The sequence below is a fragment of the Plecotus auritus genome (genome assembly GCF_963455305.1).
Source record: "Plecotus auritus genome assembly, chromosome: 6".
Classification (NCBI taxonomy): domain Eukaryota; kingdom Metazoa; phylum Chordata; class Mammalia; order Chiroptera; family Vespertilionidae; genus Plecotus; species Plecotus auritus.
Genome location: NC_137773.1, coordinates 8,384,418 through 8,406,616, shown reverse-complemented (window position 1 = coordinate 8,406,616; position 22,199 = coordinate 8,384,418). Strand labels below are relative to the sequence as shown.

Here is a 22,199-nt window from a genome sequence, read left to right as displayed (position 1 = left end):
GACGCCCTGGCAGCCACTTTATTGATCAGAAATGCCCCCCTGACCCTGGGCAAACCTCCACGAGGCAGACCACAGGCCACACCCACGGGACGGGGCTCTGAGCCTCCTGTCAGACCAGCTAGCTGATGGGGAAGGTCTTCATTAGCTCGCCATCAACGTTCCATGAGCGAGCGCAACGCCAGTCACAAAACAAGGGCCCGGTCCACGTGTTCAGGGCATCAGCGGGGTGCCACTGGCTTGTGGGTGGGTGGGTGGGGGGGCGCGTAATACAGGACAGGTTCAGAGACCGCGAGCGTTGTTCTATCTGCACCGCGAGCAGTGTGGGCGCCGCAGTACCGAGGTCTCGGCAGGAGAGGGCGAGGATTTGCCTAGGCTTTGCCACTGATTCGCTCTGGTCTCGCCACATGTACCAAGGGAATCAAGTAATTGCCCCTGTCTCACGGGGGTTGTTGTGAAGATGCAAGGAAGATCGAGGCGCTGGAGGGTCTCTTGGGAAAGGGGCAAGAGTTGTGTAGCTGTTTGTGATTCTACTTGTTTTTTCTAGAACCTCGTGGAACTTTGGGCATGTCGGAAGCCACTGAAACATCTGAGTAACCCGTGACAATAGCTGACATTTACTGAGCATGGACCAGGAGCTGGGCACTACTCTTGGAACCTCAAAAGGGTGAGCACATTAAGTCTCTGAGGGCATCAGGGCTCCGTTTTATAGATGAGGATGCAGAGGCCTGCAGGTACTCAGTCACGGCCGAGGGTGAAGCTGCCGCCAGGGCCCACGTGACTAGCACCACGCTCTATTGCAGGCGTGCTTCCTGACAAAACCGCCCAGGACTGGTCCGGAAGCCCTACTGGGTGGGTGGGCTGAGCTGCAGGTTCCTGCCCTGGGCTACGGTGATGGCTCCCACCCTCTCGCTTCTCCCATGATCAACCTGCGCGAATTTCTGATTGACAATGGATTTGGTGGGTCTTCGGTTCTGAAGTGCACCTTCTCCCTACCACAAGGGGTCAGAGGTCTGGACCCGTCTCCACGTCCTTCCCTCTCCCCGCCCTTCCCACCGCTTTCACTCCACCTTCCACCCCGAGGTTCATGTGAGCAAAACCTGTCAGGGATCCCCATGGTTTTTTGGGGGGGCCACTTCCTTGTCCGATGCCTTACACAAATCTCTTGCCCTTGGCCTGCCAGCATCCAACCCACCGGATAACTCTGACCGGGGCCCTTTCCCCCTAGTGGCACCAGCGTGCCGGGCCCAGATGCATTTCATCTGGCGAACCCTGCTAAGTGACAGCCCTCTCGGTTCCCTGCCAGTGGCTCCATACGGCCAGAGTGTGCAGGGGCCTTCGCACATATGCTATGGTTTTCCTTTGGGCGGTGTTCACGCGGGATCCTTGCGAAGTGGAGGAGCCCTGAGAACTGCTCAAAGGCAGAAAGACAGGGGGGAGCAGTGTTTGCTCTTCGACACGCTGAGCCTGAAGACACGCATCGCCGGGCCGTGTCTGGGGACAGCCGCTGGTAACGTGTTTCCCTTTTAATCAAGGTGAGAGCCGTGTAGTTTGCAGGAATTGCTCTCTGTAGTATACTTGGATTGCAATGGGCAGACCTCTGCAATGGAGCCACTGACCCATTTTAATGAAATGATTTGTAATTAGATTCGATGGACTAACGTGTTCTTCCCAGCATCCCCCCTGCTGTTTTTGTTATTGCCCTGGTTTGTCATAACGAGGGGGTCGGAGTATAATATTTTGTGTGGGTGGGGGCCAGAAATGTTAATCATGGCGTAGGCACGTAAGCAGAAGGGTCTGTCCCTAGGCACAGCTCGCCTGAAATGCCACCTCCATCGCTTCATTTTTCATGATCCAAACGACCCGGGGTTTCTCGGAGCCATTTGTTCTGCCTAATGCTCATAAGCACCCGAAAGTATTTTTAACTTTCCCAGGGCTTTAAAAGTCGGTTCCCATCTCACTGCGCATTTGTCACTGCCAGAGACGCTTAGCCAGGGAGGGTAACTGCACCAGGTGGCCGGGGCTCTCTCCGGGGCGGGTTCAGGCAGGAGAGCTCGGGGGACTTGCAAAGGGGCCATAGAACTAAGCCCGGCTGAACCGGGTCTTGGGAGAGCTGACGTCACGGGCACTCCTCCTCCTGCCCGGGTGGTCTCCTCCCCTCCCGGGCAGCTCAGAACAAGGACACTGGGTACATGATCACAGAGAAGCTTTAATAGATCGGGTGGGGAGGGGGTGGAGATCCACGGCAAAGCCATTTTATTACGGACCCCTGGCTGGGCCGGTAGGGAGCCCCAGTCGCCCTCTATGATGGACACGGCTGCAGCGCCAGACTGGCCCGGCACGGCTGGTGTCACTGGCCGTCTGCACTCTGTCATCCTTCCGGCAACCCGTTTGTGGAGCGAAAGTTACAGCTCCGCCATCATCTGATGACCATGGACCTGTCCAAACACATGTCCAAAGCTCTTCTTCTACCTCCAATATCTCTAAGGTGGGCAGGATGAGAGAAAGAAGGAAAGGAGCAGAAAGAGGAATGGGGGGCGCAGGAGGCCTGCCAGGCTCATCAGCTTGGAAAGAGAGTTATGTGAACAAGCGAAGGGTCATAAGTCATGAGTAGAATCAGGAGGACATTGCCAGGCACAGTTATTCCCTTGTGGGCGAAGACGGGGACCAGACACCGGCGGCTGGAAAATGCCAACTATGCTAACGGAGTCTGGGAATCAGGTGGGTGAACAGCTGTCCTAGGAAGGTCTCCCCGCTATTGTGAATGTAGCCATATGCCTGAAGGCAGAGGGAGATGCCCATGGCGCATTGGGTACAGCCTGGTCACACGCCTGCTGCTGAGGACCGGGGAGGTGCCAACGTAAGGGTATTATGATGGACACACTCCCCAAGGCCTGGTCCTGGCACGGTGGACAGCACCCAGGAGCTCAGAATGCCCCCCTGACCCTGTCAGAGGGTAGGGGACTTCTCCAGGCACAAGGATTTGTTCTGTACCATATGGATCTTGGTATAGTCACGCCAAGAGGAGGACCCATATAAATAGCACTGCTTGCTCTCTTTCTCAAGTTATTTTCTATTAACAGAAGTAAGCTTGACAGGGAATGTTAAAAACGGAAATTTCAATTCCCCATCAATTCAAGTCAAAGTCTTTTTGATTTTATGATTCAAGGCAATGGGACTGTCCATAGCTGGGAAGGCTGAGTACTGCAGACATAAAGAACATTCACGCTGCAGTCAGGGGCCCTGGGCAAGTCAGTGAACCTCTCTGAACCTCCATGTCCTCATCTGTAAAATGGGACTTACAGACAGGGTTGTTGTGAAACGGAACAAGGTAGTGATGTGGAACAGTGCAGTGCCTGGCCTACAGTAGCACTCAGTACATGGTAAGAGGATTCAGAGAGGTTCACAGGACTCGGGTACTCAGCCAGGCGGGCACGTGGCTGAGCGGTAACCTGAGAGAGGAGATAGTCGAGTCACACATCCCTGGGGGAGCCCAGAGCCCGCTCCTGGGCCTGGCCAGGGTTCGGTTCCCACCACGGCTGTCTCTCCTGGGAGAGGACACGGACTCCATGACATGCACCATCAACACAATCTCTGGTTACACTGGGTCCAGGATTTATCAAGAAACAAGCTGAATGGGAGGCGCCAAGATCCCTCTCTTCATTGTCAGCCAGCAGATGTCTGCACAGGCGTGTGGCACTGAACTAACACCATGTAAAGAACCTTAGGCCTCCATGTTAACTGTGCTTGAAGGTCAAGGGAACAGACTTCAGTCTGCACAGGACCAGGGCCCAAGTGCTCCTAAGGAGTGGGGGTCAGGTTCAGAGGAGTCTCCCAGGTTCATCAAAGTCTTGGACTCATGCCCGTGTCCCCCATTCCCATGCTCTTATCCCTTCCCATAAAGATGGTGGGTGGGGGCGGGCCTAAGCACTGTGACCTTGGGGTTAACTACACTTGGGAAAATGACCTCGGGCTGGGCTTCTTCCCTGAAACAACGGGGCATATGCTTCGGGGATACCTGCTCCCTTTGCGTGGAAGGTGCGACTGATGGTTTGAGCTTGGACCCGTCTACTTTATCCAGCTGGCATCCTGACTAGATCTGGGGAGTGGCGACTCCATTTGGGGTAGATGTGCATACACATCTTAGCCTGGCCTCAGGGTGCTTCTCCGCCCCTTTCGGGCCCGTGTCTCTCCCTGGAGGGGAGGCACTCAGCGATGCGGAGACTCCCCCCCTGCCCGCGAGGCTGCCCGGAGGGTCTGGCGGGTGGCGGCTGCGGTGTCCAGAGCAGAGAGGTGTCCAGCGGTGCGGTGCGGCGGGCCATGCTGCAGGAGAGCGCGGAGCTTTCCGCGGTGCTTGACAGAACCATGTTCCGTTTCCATCGTTCCACCACATGGTTAGATCAAGCACAAAGGAAAGCCCCACGGCAACCGGGCAGTCAGGTCAGGAAGCAGCGTCAGAGAGAGGACAGCTCAGTGGAAGCAGCGTGGAGAGGCGGGAGCCGCAGGAGGCCCCACGGAGCGAGATTAGTACCAGGAGTGGGTCCGCGGGAGCACTTCCGAAGACAGGAGCCCCAGCCCCGAGCCCACCCCAGGAGAGACACCGGAGGAGGGGAGGGGACGGGAGGGGATGGGGGAGACCCGACACCTCCATTCAGGATGTCGGGGCAGAACGCATCCTTCCCCAGACAATGAAAGCAGCAGGGGTCCAGTCACGTCACAGCCTGAACTGAGCCTCTGCACCCCACGCGGTCACGCCTCTGATCCCGTACGACGCCAAACTCGGCAGAAGTGCCTGCTGTGTGCTCAGTCCCGAGGCCCCCCCCCCCCCCCCCCCCCCCGCAGCAGAGCCTCCCTAACAGCCTGCCCAGCCCCTTGCTAGAGATGCGCCACCATTCCCGGGGGTCTGGCAAAGCCACCACGATCTTCAGGAAAAGCCCTCTGATGTGCCACAATTCAGGAATCGCCTCAGTGTCCTTGAGGGTCCCCAGAAACCCCTTGGCTGACGGACGTCCCTCCCAGATTGCTCAAGATATAACGGGGGGGTGGGGGGGAATCTGAGGGAAAATACACGTTTCTAGCAAGGGAGGCAGAAGGGGGAGCCAATGGGGCCCCGCACTGGGATGGAGACCCCAATGGGGCCCCGCACTGGGATGGAGACCCCAATGGGGCCCCGCACTGGGATGGAGACCCGCAGTCAGTGTTCTGAGAACACTGATTTCACAGAGGAGGTGCTGGTGCTCCGAGGACCGGCCCCTTTCAGACTAAGAGGAGGAAGGAGGGGAGGACACCAGTTCCGGGCCCTTGGTGACTTCCTGATTTCTTCCATGGCTGTGAATCAGTGCGGGGGGGGGGGGGGGGGCGGGGGGCGGGGGAGGGAGAGGGTGAAGAGGCAACAGCCAAGTATTTCGGATGCCAAGGCCCAGGTGAGGATGCTGGGCTTTATGTGCCTGGAATCTTGCAAGAGATCGGGCAGCTTTCATGCACCTGCTGGCTCGGGACTCCCCTCCATCCGCATCCCCCCAGCCGCTGGGAGGAGACGTGTACCTGGAAGAGACCTGATCCAGGGCCAGGTGACTGGGCCCCTGCCTGCCCTGCCCTGTGACGGAGCGACGGGTCACTGTCCTTCCACAGTATGTTTTTGGGACGAGGCCATCTCAGCATCTGGACAGTGCACCCGTGTCTGCAGTGGGCGGCCGGGCAGCCAAGGGCACTGTGCAGCTCTGGTCTGGCCCCTTGTCTCCCTAAGCCCTCCCCTCTGACCGACCGGAGGTGGCCATTGTCATTCAGACCCAACTCCGCTTGGACCCCAGACATGCAGGCTCGGTAAGAACTCTGGTTTGGGGATTTGGTGTTCGGGCATGATAGGCCTTCAGGGCCACAGCAGGGACACCGCCCCCTCCTGCCCCTGCTCCCAGCCTGAACACCAGCGAGGCTTTCCTTCTCCCTGGTCTCCTCAACCACAGCCAGGGGAGGGGCCCGGGAGGAAGCGACGGAGAGTCTCCTCCGCCCGTGGGAACTGGGTGTCAGAGCTGGTCCCTTCTCCCGTGTGGCTCCGTCTCTTCCTCTCTGGCAGGGCCTGGTGAGCCCCCAGCTCTAATTCCCTGAGTGCCACGCTGTCGGCCACCTTTGCACATCTGGTGTCGCCACCTCTGGACTTTTTGCCAGGAGAGTTGCCTCTTGCTGACGGGTGCCCACACACACAGTGGCGGGGGAGGGGGGAGGAGGAAGGAGGGAAGATGGTATCTTCCAACTGCCCGTGCTCCCCGGGGTGGGCTCGGGGTCCCCGCAGCCAGACGGCGCCCTTCCAGGAGGACGTAATCGGGTGGTCAGATCACCCCAGCTGGCAGCCTCCGCCTCTAGCCTGACCTGCTGGCCAGGGAGGTGGGTGCGGCTGATGGAGCACACGCAGGGCTGCTGGAACCCCAGACCCATCGTGAGGAGCTTTATGTGCTGCAGGAGCTGCCCTCAAATTGGCTCCTAATTACATCAGCTGTCTCTGCAACGGGTGCTTTTAGGGGGAAGTAAAACGCAGAGTTATTATCTGTCAAATCCACTACGTGTCACCTGCCCCTCCTCCTTTCTTCCTGGAAACAGCCTTCGGGCTCTGGCTCTGCTGCCCAGGCCAGGGCGGTGGGCCCAGCGTCTCCCAGAGCCCAGGCCTCTGAGGCTCAGCAGCTCGCTCTCTCTCCCTCCTCTGCAGCTCAGAACACAGAAGCTGCAGAATGCTCTCGCTTTCTCTGTCTTTAGAGCAATAATAGAGGGAGGGGCGTTCATCATGTCTGCTTAGTACTGATCAAAACAAGACATTAGAGAGGTCAGGCCAGGGGCGCTCTTCGTCCTCGTCTGTTGCATGTGTATTTCCCAGCATTCCTGCCTCACACAGAGAAAGAGGCAGGTAGGCTGGGTGAAGCTAGAGTCAGAGCCAGGCTCCAAGGCTGTGTCCTGGGGCTACTTTCTCTTTCTCCTACTTGCCCCTTCATCTCCCCCCCCCCCCCCCCCCCGCCCCATCCCAGCCTACAGTCACGCCTGTGTCCCCGGGAGATGCCAGTCTCAGACCCTGCCCCCCAGAACCATGGCATCAATCTGGAGCCCCACACCAAACACACCCCCATGAGAGAGACTGAGAGTCAGGTTGGCACCTGCCTTCCTCTCCCTCTGATTGCCCCTCTTCTTGAGCACAACTGCCTGTCAGAGCGAATGAACGCGGCCGTGGCCAGACAGGCCGGAGACGGAGGGGGCCGTGTCAGTCAGGAGGAGAGGCCCCTGGGAGGGATGGCTGAACCTCAGGGGACAGCCCTGGGTGAGGAGGAACTTCAGACAGAGTTCAGCGGTGGGGTGGAGGGAGGAGCCATTAGACCGGGAAAGTCAGTCATTCAAGCAGCTGGGCCTCCTTCCCAAATGCTCTTCTCTCTCCAGGTGCTGCGAGGAGCGAGCTAGACCCGGGTCCGGCCCCGCCTCCACCATGGCCGGCTGTGACCTTGGGGTGCCTGTCACCTCTGAGCCCCCGGCTCCCTCTGCTGCAGGGCGGGGGCCAGTCCTGCTGGCCTCACAGGGCTGTGGGAAGAACCAAGCCAAAGCAGAGCACGCGGCACAGTGCTCACCAAGGCGAGAAACTGCTCTCCCAGCAGACATGCTGCTCTGGGGAGACAACTGGGAGCAGCGCCTCCTAGTGCCCAGACTCCCTGTTACCCCCAAGCCGCTCCAGGTATTTGCTGCTGTTGAAAAAAACAAAACAGCTGAAGTTGATCATTCTGGAGATGTGCACTCAAGGGTGTGACTTAGAGGACAGGAAGGGCTTTGCCAGCAGCAGAAGCCTGCCCTCGGGCCCTCTCCGGGCGACCCAGCTGGCGCTGCCCGGGAAAGTGCGCTTCCGCCCGGCGCTCTGGGGTGGGGAGAGGAGAGGTTCTTGCTGACACACGGATTGTGAGGTTGGTGCAGCATCTCGGCACGTCCCGCTATCAATCTCTTACCACTGGGAACACAATGCGGCTCGGTGATGTTTTTCCAGGAGCAAATGACAGTCATTTTAACTGCCCATTCCCCTAACTGCTCGGTCAGGGAGAGCGGCCTCCCTTTCCAAGAAGAGCTGAGAACGCCCCTGCCATTCAGCCGGGGGTCTCTCCTGGAGCGGTGGGGAGCGAGGCCGCAGAGGGAGCCTGGGGACCGGAGGGCAAGGCTTGCTCTTCTCTGGCGACCAGAGTTACCAGTCTGGTGGGGGGGAGCTGGCAAACGTGTCTGTGAAACCTGTAATCCACTGTGGTTGAAGGGCTGCACCAGGCGGTCTTAGAGGGGAGAAGAGGCCCCCAAGATTAATGCTGCCCGCAGCCTGGCCTGAGGAATACCTCTCTACCTGCCACTTGGGGAGCACGCTTTAGACCAGGGGTGGGCAAACTTTTTGACTCGAGGGCCACAATGGGTTCTTAAACTGGACCGGAGGGCCGGAACAAAAGCATGGATGGAGTGTTTGTGTGAACTAATATAAATTCAAAGTAAAGGAGCGGAGGGGAGAGCAAGAGAACCGGATAGAACAGCCGGATCCGGCCCGCGGGTCGTAGTTTGCCCACGGCTGCTTTAGACACTAGAAAAAAATGCGTAAAAAGCCTGCCCCAACCTCTAGCTTCCACCTAGCCCCGGAGATACGCTGCTGCCTGGGCTCCATCTCTCCTGAAACCACGCATCCCTCTGCACCCCCCACTCCCCCCCCCCCTGATTTTACTGTGTGTGTGTGTTTTATTTTAAATCCATAAGGTAATTGGTTTTCTGCAGGACTAACTGAATTTCCCCAATTTAATTTGCAAAGCTGCTCCCAGGAGCCACTGCAGCTCGCTGTCCTCCAGATCGGATTACGGGCCTCCAGGGGCGCGGAGGGGAGGTGGGCCCGCCCTAACCTGATTACCTGAGCAGCGGAACTTCTTGCTCTTGACCTGGCTGATGCGCTTGTTGGCCAGCCGCCGGGGGCTGCTGCAGCGCGCCCCGCTGGTCTCGATGGGGTTGTCCTGCAGATAGTCCGCCAGCCACTTCAGATGGCAGTCGCACACAAACGGGTTTTGGGCTAAGTGGCTGGGAGAAGGAGGGGCGTTCATCAGGAGTGACCCGTGGTGCTCACACCACCCCCTCTGCTCGGTGCTGGGCCCTGGCCATCCGGGGCTGGGGACTTGGCCTCGCCCACTTGGGGCAAGACCCACCACGGATCCCCCCCATCCCCGACCCTCACCCATGCCAATCCTGACGGGCAAAGCGAGCTGCAGGCCTAGGGGTGTGCGTAGAGAAGACCGTGTTTGTCTCTGTGCTCAGCCACACAGGCGCATAAGGCAGCTGGCAGGGCGGCGGGCACATGGGGGTGTCCATAAGAAGTAGCGGCACTGCTGCCGCCATCCGCGCCATCGTGAGCAGCACTGCGGCCTCGCTCTCCTCGGCTCAGTGAGGAAACCCTGCAGAGCTGCACACAGTGCCTGGCACGTGGTAGGCGACCAATAGGCAGCAGCTGTTCCTACTCTTTATTGGTTCCTGTCTCTTGCTGCGGGCCAAGTGCCAGATGACTCAGACGCCCCAGGCTGACGGCCAGGCCACCGGCTGGGGTGAGGGTCTCAGCGTGGGGCTGGAGCCGTCAGAAACGTGGACTGAGACCTGTACTAGGTGGTCAGCGATCTCACGGACCTATCTGTGAACATGTGCAGTGCTAGGGAGTGAGGAACGGCTTCCAAGGCGGGAGGTGGAATACTCCTAGGGTGCCCGTATCAGAGGGTAGCCGGGGTGGGGGTGGGGGTCGGTGGTGGTGGGTTATCCCCAGAGAATATAGTGGCTGCAGTGAATAAGAGAGCAGGTGAGGGGCAGCTCTGCCTGGATTCAAATCCTGATTCTCACTAGCTGTGCAACCTTGAGTAAGTTACCTAACCTCTCTGAGCCGTGGTTTCCTCTCACAGAACTGGGGGACCCTAACAGCACCTGCCACGAAGGGTTGTTATAATGCTTAGAGGTTTGCATCCAGGGGAGGAACTGAGCGTGGCGCTCAGCACGGTGTGAGCTCAGAACAGGGGAGCTGTACTAGTGCCCACTCTGCCCGCACGCGGGGGTCCCCGTGGCCAGATGCGGGTCCCCTGCTGCCTGGGCATACTCACAGCGTCTGGATGGCCTGCAGAGGGGCGAAGAGTCCCTTGCTGATGGTCTGCAGCTTGTTGTCGTAGAGGGAGAGCAGGTTGAGGTTCTGCAGGTCCTGGAACGTGTTCACCCGCAGGCAGTTGATCTTGTTGGCATTGAGGAGGCTGCAAGCACAAGAGAGGCAGGTGACTCACTGACCCTGGCCGTCCGCTGGGGGCCCAGGGCTGAGGCAGGGACCGGGCTGCAGAGCTCCCTTGCTCTCCTCTCAGCCGGGCTCCTGCTGCTGAGCAGAGAGAGAGGGAGTCGCCTTCTTGTGGCCACAGACACTTAGAAGATGCCGGGGCATGGGCATGGCGGGGCACCATGGCCGCTGTGCCACACTCTGCCATCCTCTGGAGCCTCCCCTCGAGTCCGTGCCCGGGAGGAAGGCTGGAGATGGTGCCCACGTGTGCGGCTTTCTGCTCTAGAATGCAGAGGTTCCAGGACTAAAAAAAAGTCATATGCACAACTGTTTCCAAGCTGTAGTTGACTGACTGAAGACCATTTTCATTCAGAAAAGTCCTTGGTTCTTTGGGATCACTTATTCCACTGGAAATCTGATGAAAGTTATAGAGCATCCTCACAGAAAGCACACATCCACGGGTGGGCTTGTATCGCAGTGTTCTCTCTCTCTCTCTCTCTCTCTCTCAGCATCATAGAAACATGCCTTGCAGGTGGAACTCAGTCCAGCACAGGCGATGCTGTGAGGGGAGAGGAGAGTATTCCAGATGCAGCTGGAAAGTCAAGCAAATTGGGGTCCCCTAAGAACCCACATTTCCCAGAATGACGAGTGGTGCCCTTGACACTAGCTTAAAATAATCTCTCAGTCCCTCTTAAATGGAAGCAGGGAAGGGGGAACCGAACTAACCAGCTAAACGTTGAAGTTTTTTTTCTTTTTTTAAAATATATTTTATTGATATTTTACAGAGAGGAAGGGAGAGGGATAGAGAGCTAGAAACATCGATGAGAGAGAAACATCGATCAGCTGCCTCCTGCACACCTCCCACTGGGGATGTGCCCGCAACCAAGGTACATGCCCTTGACCGGAATCGAACCCGGGACCCTTCAGTCCGCAGGCCGACGCTCTATCCACTGAGCCAAACTGGTTTCAGCTAAACGTTGAAGTTTTAAAATTCCTATTTTCAGGGCTGGCCCAGAGCTTCCCTCGTGGGGAGCAACCCACGAGGATCGTAACAGACTGTCTTGTCTCCGGAGACCCTTGATGCCAGGGTCCCCGGGGCTTCTGCTGGCAGCAGTGGGGCTGCCCTGGCAGCGCAATCATCTGTGCCACCTGTTCCTGCTGCAGCCGGTGTGCGGGCAGCTGCGGCCGTGACAGGAGGAACTGCCTGTGTAATCTGGCAAATAATGGGCAGGGTCCCCAGGGCTCGCACAGATGTCCTCCTGCCTCACGGTGGAAACGAGCTTGTGTTGCTGGAACACTTCTCATGTTTGCCAAAGTGCCTTTCTGACAGCCTAGTGTTCTCACAGTAACCTGGGCAGATGGGCAGAGCTCGGCCCTCGAGTCACAGGTGGGGAAACCGAGGCTGAGTGGGAGGAACTGCCTGAGGTCACACGCTGGGAGTAGTTATGATCATTGGGGTCTGCAGAGGGACGGTGTCTTCTGTATGAATGCCTTACCTCCTGCCCACGTCTATCCCTTTTGTAGCTCCCCAGCTCTAGAATTCCCTGTGCTTTATAGATCACGTTTCAGTCAAGGCCCCTCCATTTGGGGCATTCTGAGAAGGATGCCAGGGAGCAGAGAAACAGGGAGAAAAGCTAGAGAGCCCATAGGGTCCAGCACCCAAGAGTTAGGGACAAATGGATCACACACACACACACACACACACACACACTCTCTCTCTCACTTTTTAATTGGTTTAAAACAAGAAGTATGTGGTAAATGACTTGTTCCAAACTTTGATATTCAGGGCCTCCCGAGGGCACTGTCTAGGCTGGCGAATAGTGAATCATTTAGTGAAGAGGTCCACTCAGAGGTGCCGTCTGATGGGCAAGGATAGGATCCTCCCCACAATACAGTGCAACATCCCACATGTAAATATGTTCATTCAGTCCTCCCAGTGTTTAAACCCGCTCTCTCGGAGGGGGAACCAAGATGGCGGCATAGGTAAACACCTAAACTGCTGCCTCGCACAACAATTTCAAAACTACAACTAAAAGACAGAACAGACACCATCCAGAACCGCAGGAAAGCTGACTGAGTGAAAATTCTACAACTAGAAGGATAGAGAAAACTCACAGAGAATTGGAGGTACGGCAAAGGGTCTTTGTGCGCGCAGAGAGGAAGGGCGGCTGAGAGCCTGGCTGACTTTCTCTGGCGGAAGGGGGAAGGGAGCCCCCGACCGCACTGAACCCCAGTTCTGACTGCACTGAACCCCTGTTCCGGGCGAGCCCCTGGGGACCCACGCTCTTGTGGGGGGAGTCTGGACTCTCAGGCGGACACTCGGGAGCCGGGGAAGGCGGAGGACTGAAAGTCCGCTCGCGCCAGTGCACACAAAGGCTGCGGAGGCTGCCACAGGCTTTCCCTAGCGGAAGGGAGTGAGAGGCTCCTGACGGCACTGAACCTCAGTTCTGACTGAAGTGAGCCCCAGTTCTGACTGCAGTGAACCCCAGTTCCAGGCGAGCCCCTGGGGACCCACGCTCTTGTGGGGGGAGTCTGGACTCTCGGGCGGAGAATCGGGAGCCGGGAAGGCAGAGGACTGATGGCACACACGTGCGCGCAAGGGCAACGCTGACAGGAAGCCAAGACTGAGACCCCACCCCATCCAAGCTGAGCACAGAGGCTATTGCAATTTGGCAAGTCTAATCCTATAAGGCTGTCTCCAGCACCGACTTCTCCCAGCATAGACACAGCTGATCCTTACAGCCAACTGGCCTGGAGGTCAATTCTTCCCAGTGATACCAACAACAATAAAGACTTAATTACAACAAGGCTGTACACACAGTCCACAAAGGTGTGCACCAAGAGTGTCCACCTCAGGTTAACTGGGGAGGCAGACCCACTGGGCCAAATTGGAAACCTAGCACACAAATCTACCAACTCAGGGAAGCAGTGAAAATGCGGCGTCTAAGAATCAGATCACAAACAAAAGAAATGGAGGAAAACAAACGACTGGATATAGAATTCAAAACCACGGTTATAAGGCTTTTTAAGAATATCCTAGAAAAGGCCGATAAATATAACGAGACCCTCGAAGAGATGAAAAAGGACCAACTAGAAATTAAACATACACTGACTGAAATAAAAAATATTATACAGAGACCCAAAAACAGACAAGAGGAACACAAAAATCAAGTCAAAGAATTGAAATACAAAGAAGCAAAAAACACTCAACCGAAAAAGCAAAAAGCAAAAAAAAAAATCCAAAAAGTTGAAGATAATGTAAGAAGACTCTGGGACAACTTCAAGCGTACCAACATCAGAATTATGGGGGTGCCAGAAGAAGAGAGAGAGCAAGATACTGAAAACCTATTGGAAGAAATAATGACCGAAAACTTCCCCCACCTGGTGAAAGAAATAGACTTACAAGTCCAGGAAGCCCACAGAACCCCAAACAAAAGGAATCCAAAGAGGACTACACCAAGACACATCATAATTAAAATGCCAAGAGCAAAAGACAAAGAGAGAATATTAAAAGCAGCAAGAGAAAAACAGTTAGTTACCTACAAGGGAGCACCCATACGACTGTCAGCTGACTTCTCAACAGAAACTATGCAGGCCAGACGGGAGTGGCAAGAAATTTTCAATGTGATGAATAGCAAGAACCTACAACCAAGATTACTCTACCCAGCAAAGCTATCATTCAGAATTGAAGGGCAGATAAAGAGTTTCACAGACAAGAAAAAGCTAAAGGAGTTCATCACCACCAAACCAGTATTATATGAAATGCTGAAAGGTATTCTTAAAGAAGAGGAAGAAGAAAAAAGGAAAGATAAAAATTATGAACAACAAATACATATCTATCAACAAGTGAACCTAAAGATCAAGTGAATTAAAAACCTGAGGAACAGAATAATCTGGTGAATATAATAGAATCAGGGGCATAGAAAGGGAGTGGACTGATAATTCTCAGGGGGAAAGGGGTATGGGGGGGTTCATAAAGAGACTGGACAAAAATCATACACCTATGGATGAGGACAGTGGGGGGTAGGTAAGGGCAGAAGGTGGGGTGGGAAATGGGTGGAGGGGAGCTATGGGGGAAAAAAGGAGAAATAATTGTAATAATCTGAATAAAGATTTATAAAAAAAAAAATAAACCCTCTCTCTCTCTCTCTCTCTCTCTCTCTCTCTCTCTCTCTCTCTCTCTCTCACACACACACACACACACACACACACACACACACACATCAGATTTCTATTTTCTTTTGAAAAAAAAATTCAGAATCTGGGTCCACTGGAGGCAGCTATGGAGTGGCTGCCCCTTTTGATAGAACATATGCCCTGTTTGCCACAGTCCTCACTTCTCCCTATTGTCTGCCCTTCACTATTCCATCTACCTTGCCTGCCTGCATAGGCATTTAGATTTGAGACGCTAGTGAAGATATAAGCCTAATTGCTGGTCAAGGATGGCCATGGGGAGGAGGAGTGGCTACCGTGACCTGCCTTGAAAGAGTGTCCAAACTGCATCCCGCGCTGGCCCCCTCTGATCCCCTCAGAACTTCCGAGGCTCCTTTTTCAGACCCAGATGCTTTCTTGTTCCCTACTGCCTCCAGATCTCTGGGCATGGGGTGCTATCTCGAAGGTGTGAGGCGTCTCACCACCCAGGCTGGCAGAATGACTCGGCCAAGACAGCACGGCGGGCGGCCTGCGTGGAGCAGGAGCTCAAGGAAACACGAAGGGCGCGGGCTTGGTCCCTTTTGCTCTCCCAGGACGCGTGGCTCCTAAGGCGTGACTCGGAGGTGCAGGGAGAGATAACATGAAGCTGCGCATCCAGATGGAGATGCCGATGGTCTCACTGATTCCAGCCCGGGTGAGGCCTGACAGCCAGTCCCTCCTCTCTCCTCGGGAGGAAGGCTGGCAGCCACCCCTCTGCTCCATGCATGGAACACGGACAAGTCGGAGGGGCATTTAAGAAACACCCTGTCATGGAGCAAATAGAGAGCACACAGCTATCGGAAAGGGGGTTTAGCAGCTCCTCATTGCAGGAACCGATGCGCCCTCTTTCTTGATCTGCCCTGGTTCTCGCCCCTAAGACATGATGACGATCACGAGTCATCTCGGGAGACCACGGTCTGTGTGCGCCCTGTGCCACACACTCTCCATAGCCCTTTCTGTGCCATATTTCCTCTCACCCGCATGTCCTCATTTTGCCGATGAGGAAACTGAGGGTCAGAGTGGCCCCCAGCAGTAAGCGAAGCTCCAGCCACTCGACTCCACAGCTCATCTCTGACCCACTACGTACAATCCATATTCTCTCCTGTCTGATGGAAGGGGCTCCCGTCCCTGGGGAGGGGCGCTCTTGCCTGGCTCTGGAATGCACTGGGCACGCCTCAGGTGGACAGGTCTGGTTGGGTCTAGGAGACGCTGCTGGCCTCTGGGTTGTGTAGAGGCCCCTTAGGAAGGACTTGGCTCCAAGCTGGCAGACGGGCTGCTCAGCACACTGCTGTGGGCACGGAGGGGCCGGTCTTCGCTGATGGCTCGCCCCTGCACCACGCAGGGCTGCGGCCTTTAGGGATCACTGTCTACATGCTGATTTGGGGGGTGGTGTGCTCATCTGTGCTCCCCTCACCCGAGCTCTCAGTCTCCTTTGGGCAGGCCAGGGGACAACGACGAAGCAGAGACAACGGCCTCCCTCATGGAAGACAGGGAGCTCCAGCTTATCGTGGTCAAGAGGCTGCTGGTATGCAAGCTTGGAACTTGGATGCCCCAACTGGCTCCCAGCCTGATGGACTTACACTTGGAACCAGAGAGTCAGGGGGCTGGGGCATGTCGCGTTTATAACTGTTTCCCCAGAAGAAGATCCAGCCATGCTGTGGGGACACCTGCTCCCAGACCCAGCACCCAAGGGAACCTCAAGGTCATATAAACAAAAGGGAGGGGGTGCTGGGAGGATCAGGCCAGGTGAGCAGCTGTGGTCACAGGACCTACCAGGTAATATGTCAGGTCACAGCTAACAGGTACTAAGTTCTGCCCAATAGTAACTCGCAGAAGCTCCCCACAGCCCTGTGAAGTAAGTGCTCTCTCCACCTGACACAGGGCACCCCTGGGACTCAGCGTAAGTGCCTTTGCCCCAAGTTGCACAATTAGCAACCAGGAGGTTGAGAGTCGGATCCATGCCACCTAAGCCCACAGACTTCACTCCTGGCCACCGTGCCCCCTGACGCTCAGCCACTCCCACTAAGGGACCGGAATCACCGAGGGCCTCCCAGCCACTCCCAGACACTCAGTAATGAGCCCATCACAAAACCAAACCCAAAGCCAGGCTCCGCAGGGGAGATGAAGGCGAAGGGCATCGAGAGTGGTACTACGGGTGCGCCACCTCCTAAATCCACTTCGCAGTGTAGCTCTGCCGGCACTCGCCGCCCCTTCTCCGAGCACTTTTGCGTCCACATGTGTTCCGTGTCAAGAGGGATTAGTGCTCAGCCCATCGACTAACCCAGTGGTCGGCAAACTGCGGCTTGTGAGCCACATGTGGCTCGCGAGCCGCGGTTTGCTGCTCCGTTGACTAACGGGTTTGCCGACCACTGCCTTAGGGAAAAACACTTAAAAAACATTTTAATAATGTACTAATGTCTTTAACCTGAAGTCAACACTTCTGGGTAAGGGTAATGCCTTAGCAGTGGTCGGCAAACTCATTAGTCAACAGAGCGGCAAACCGCGCCCGCCACTGGACTAACCAACACAACATGCAGCGGAGTGATAACCCTTTCCAGGAGCTGCGCCTGCAGGCAAAGCCAGGCAGGAACCAGGAGCCGCAGGAGACCAGGCGTGGAATAGCCCCTCCTGCTGAGGAGGGCTCCGTCCTCCCGTCCTCCCGTCCTCCCGTCCTCCCGTCCTCCCGTCCTCCGGTCCTCCCGTCCTCCTGTCCTCCCGTCCTCCTGTCCTCCCGTCCTCCCGTCCTCCTGTCCTCGCGGGGGGATGGGCCTGGCAGGGCAGGAAAGCTCCCAGGAGCTCACCACTCCGCAGCTTGCACTTCACTCACTCAGGTCCAGGTAATATGGGGAGATGGACCACAGGAGGGGAGTGAGGTCCACCACACCCAGTCTCCCAAAGAGGCCACCGGGCAGACCACTGAGACCCCATTTTTAGCTACTACCCTGGGCTGGATCTTTTTATTGCTAATCTTCCCCCCCCGGACCCCCCCGGGGTCCACAGCCTTGGCTGCTAGGCTGGGGAAACACAAACATCTGGGGTCAGGTTTAAGGATGACTTGCATTCAAATCACCGTGGCAACACCAGCAGTCCACATGTGGCTTTAGTGGCCCAGAGCTATCTTTCCCGGGGTGTTCATATCCTCAGAGCTGCCGTGGGCTGCGGGAGACAGTGGCCTCTCTCCTCCTGGGATAGGGGGTTTGTCTGGAAATGCCGAGTGCAAACTCCAAACTCCGCAGGGCAGGGCCTTCTCTGAAAGCTGGTGCCAAGGAGGAGCGCAGCAGCCCCTCCCCAGAGAACAGGGAAGCCCCCCCAGGAAAGAGGGGCGAAGGCGGGCTCGGGCTCCTGCCAGGGCGGGCTACACGGTGGCCCTGTTCCTAACTTGAGGCTGAGGAGTCGCTTTCTGCTTCACACGCACACAGAGGCAGGTACACGGGAGGAAAGCCGGCACCCACAGCCGCAGGGCATGGAACCCTTTCTTATAAAGGCTCTTCGTGGTTACACACGGCCTCTGTGTATCCCTGGCAGTCTCCCACACCATCACACGTCGGCATCAACTGTTAGTGAGGGCACCCATGAGGGGAGCTCCTCTGGACCCCTGATTAAGCTGCAGGATATAGAGTCAAACCTCCCTCATCAATTTGTCTTCATCTTTAAAAAAATTTCTCTACAATTAACCTTCTGCCATCCTGAATTTCTTTATCCATTAATTGTAGTATCCACTCTCCTGCCTTAGAACAAACAGGCTCTCATCCTTCCCCTGTGAAAGATGGGGATTTATTCTGACCTTCGGTAGCTTACTGAGGCCTGACCCGGGAGGAGCCTGGTGATACCTGGAGCTGTGAGATCAAGGGGCTCTGACCTGCCCAGAACCTCCTGTGCTCTGTGCATGGGTGTCCCGGAACACGTCATGCTACACGCTCACTAGAGGACACAGGGGGAGCCCTCCTAGTCCAACAACAGGCAAGGAGACTGTCCACATCTCTCCTGATAATGACTGCACCGCTGGCCACTGGTTGTCATGGTGACGCCTGATGCAGGGGAAATTGCAAATGCAGCAATGCCATCGGGTGGCCTGTCTGAAACACAGGATCTCCTTCGGCTCCACAGACTCAGGGGGGCCCTGGGGCAGGGTGCACACAGCTGGGCTCTCCCAAGGCAACCAGCGGGAAGCTGAGATCTGGAAAGCTGGGTGGGGGGAGCCCTCACCTGTTCTCAGGAGACCAAGTGACCTCCCCTGGTGCCACAGGCTTGTCCCTCCATCCCTCAGCAGTAAGTGGGGGCGGGGGAAGGGAACCTGCCCATTGATGGCTACCTGGTTACTAATAAGTCCTTTAAGAGGAGTCAACCATTCACTCAATGACCAAGCACGGAAGGTGCCAGACTTGAGTCTCCCCAAGGGCTTTCCTTAGGAAGCTCCGGTGCAGAGGGAAGAACTCCTCCCTCCAGGATGAGTCAGAGAGCATGTCTGCCTGTATTGCTGGGAGAATCCTCAGCATCTCCCTCTCCCAGTTTAAGGACCCGCAGCTCCTGATCGCCATCTCCCAGGGCTCAGGGCCAGCATCGGTGGGGCGGTGACCCCCAGCCAAAGCACGTTCCATGGAGACGAGGCATCCATCGCAAGAGGAGCTGACCACAGCCCCGTCCTCCTCGGCGGAGTCAGTGCGGATTCCCGTTCTGGGATCCCCAGGTAGTTCTGCGGACCTGCCGTGCCAGGGTCTGCAGCAGGAGTCTCTGGTGTGGATTCCGGAATCAGACTGCCTGGGTTCCAACGCTCACTTACATGCTGAACGACGATGGCCGGGTCACTCAACCCTCCAGGGCCTCAGTTTCCCCATCTGGAAAGCGGGCTTTCACCATTCCTGTAACCATGCGATGGGATGGTGAGCGTGACATTCCCCGGCGCAGGCCCCGGAGCGCATTAAGCATTCAGTAAAAGCAAGCGTGTTTATTAGCGGCAGCGGCGATACCAGGGAAACAGCTGGCGAGGGAAAGTGAGCTGTAGGGAGTGACGTTTTGCTCGCTGCCCGGTAATTGGCATGTTGCTTGGCAAACTCCGAGATCCTCCAATGGTCTTGTCTGCCTTCCAAGAAAATCAAACAACAGGTGCCTGGCTTGTCTTCACTTATTCCAGCCCCGAGACAGTCTGGTTTGGTTTAAGACCTCCTGGAGCAGGCTTCACATTGGATGTGGCCAGCGTTCCCCCAAGAGCTTCACCCCCAGTGACTGCCGGCCCCAGGCGAGTGGCCTTCCTAGGCAGCCATGCAACCTCTGCCTGAGAGCTCTTTTCCCCGGGGAAGGGGCGGGGGGAGGGGCCATCACAGCGCCGTCTTCAGATGCCCATCAGAGGAGGAAGTGACCTCTTTTCTTGCTTGAGGGAGGACTGACCCTTGAGCTGCAAGGTGAGGGATTGGGAGGGGGCACTCCGCTGGCTGTGCACCCAGGATCACCAACTCCATGAAGCCCCAGGAGCCCAGGAGCCTGGGGGGCAGAGGGATGGAGAGGAGCAAGAGCACACCCCTGCTTCCGGTGAGGAAGAGATGGAGGCAGCCTGGGACAGGTCTCGTCTCTGGTCGTCCAACTGCTCCCGTCCTTGGAGTTGAGGGCACGTGCCAGAGTCCTCACCTTGGATTCTGAGATGTCTCAGGTTTCAGCAGTTTTGGAGGCAGTCTCTGAGCACACTCCTCGTTCAGATGGCCACCCGGCTCCCTCCCCAGCACCCTGCTTGAAGCTAACAGGCTGCCTCGCACCCCCAGAAGATAAGGAGGGTCATTGCTAATAACTGATGAACGTGTGTTCGTACAGTGAACGTGTGTTCGAACTGACGCTGTTCAGGATTAAGTACAGGGCGACATACCAGGTATTTTGGAAATGACGCAGGAAGGTTGTATGTGTCCCAGGTTGGGCAAGTTTGGTGGGAAGGGTGAAAGGTTTAGAGAATGGGGGAGAGGCGGGGAGGGCAGGCAGGACAGCCAATGACCACGCACCCACTTTCTTACTGGCAGCATCGTGACATGTGTCCCAAGGGAAATAGCCAAGGTCACTCCATGTGGGGAAGGCGTGGCTTTGTGATGCACGGGGAGACAGAGAGAGGAGAAAAAACACAAACCTCTCACAAAGAGCCTTGGAGTCCCAGGAGAGGAAATTACTGACTGCCAGGGCATTCTAATCAGAGCCTTCTTATCAGAAGGTCTCCCTGTCTAACGAGGAGAAAGCCAGTCTCCAGCGGGCTGAGCGGGCTGAGCGCTAACTTAGATCTAATCAGGCCTCCTTCCAATGCTCAGCAGGCCAAACCCCGTGGCGGGGACCCTTGCTGGTCCTTTCTGCAAACAGCCGGCCCGAGCTGTGTCAATCTTAGTCGTGTGCGTGCGTGTGTGTGTGTGTGCGTGCGTGCGTGCGTGTGTGTGTGTGTGTGCTTTTTCTTTTCTCCCGGCTACTCAGTTCCATCTGCTTAAAATCACGATGTGAAGCTGGAATTGCCTCCTTGGCCCAAGCAAAGCCCTGCACAACTATTAACCCCTGACTGCTAGAGCTCCAAGCTGGGATACATTTCCTTTTGAAAAACACACATTTATCGAACCTTCGCTGCGTGCCATGTGCTGTGCTCAGCTCCTGGATGCACGCTATGTTTCTCCTTCACTCGTGCAAGGGCATTTTCCTCCTCACACCAAACCCAGATGGTAAAAGGACCTCGTAAAAGGTACTGCCCCAGCCCGTGGAACACAACATCCCGCCATCCAGCTCGAGGCTGATGCTATGGTTACTCTTCTTTCAAGGGACTAATCGCTACAGTCAGCTAGCCTTATGGTGGCGGCTCTAACTCACAGTTTCTTTGCCACAAGCAGAGAACACCATCTGTGAATCACCCAGCGCCCTGCAGGGCCCTGTCCTGTCCTTCTAACAAATGGCCTCCCAGGCCCTCGGAGGGCCGGGACCTCTGAACACGAACGTGCACCACAGCGGGGCGGACACGAGACAGAGCGGAGGGAGATGCGGAGAGAAAGCCAGCCTTCCCCCTGCTCTCAGCCTGCTGCTCTGATGGACGTGCTGCCTGGGAGCTGGCTGACACTTCCTTGCGACATGACTCACACACTGTGTTGTCCGAGAGGAATCTGCCCAGGCTGAGCCTTAAAGGACATCGGGAGGCAGGGAGGAAAGATGTAGGAGGGAAAGGCTGGAGGCACAGCCTCACTTCCTCTTACAGGAAGAGTCTTGGGCGCCACCATGTGAGACGTGCTGCCGCCCTCCCGCTCTCCATCCTTGCTCCTGGCCTCTCACCCCCCGGAGACCATTGTACTCCCTGGTCTGCAACCTCACACTGCAGCTCTGCTTAGGAGGTCCTTCTCCCCTTCCTCGCTGCCTGTGACTTGGAGGTGATTTTATTTAAAAAAATATTTTTACTGATTTCAGAGAGGAAGGGAGAGGGAGAGAGAGAAACATCAATGATGAGAGAGGGTCATTGATTGCCTGCCTCCTGCACACCCCCTACTGGGGATTGAGCCAGCAACCTGGGCATGTGCCCTTGCACGGTTCCCGGAAATGGAACTGTGACCTCCTGGTTCAACCACCGAGCCATGCCAGCTGGGCAGAAAAGAAACACAAATGCACACACACACACATGCACACACACACATGCACACGCACACACACGAACACATTCACACACGCACATACTCATTTGAACTCAGATGCACACCTCAGTGAGCATACATCCTGTGCTAGTCAGAGGGCGGAG

At 56.3% G+C, this 22,199-nt stretch overlaps 1 protein-coding gene across 2 annotated transcripts in view; it reads right to left on the bottom strand.

The window, feature by feature from the left end:
- SLIT3 (slit guidance ligand 3) overlaps window positions 1-22,199 on the bottom strand; it is a 560,992-nt gene that overhangs the window by 58,753 nt on the left and 480,040 nt on the right. For both annotated transcript variants that reach the window (XM_080675632.1, XM_080675633.1), the window contains 2 exons: window positions 10,116-10,259; window positions 8,894-9,057 (listed from right to left, as the gene is read on the bottom strand). In XM_080675632.1, the coding sequence (XP_080531758.1) occupies window positions 8,894-9,057; window positions 10,116-10,259 (308 nt within the window). The remainder of the gene's footprint in view (window positions 1-8,893; window positions 9,058-10,115; window positions 10,260-22,199) is intronic.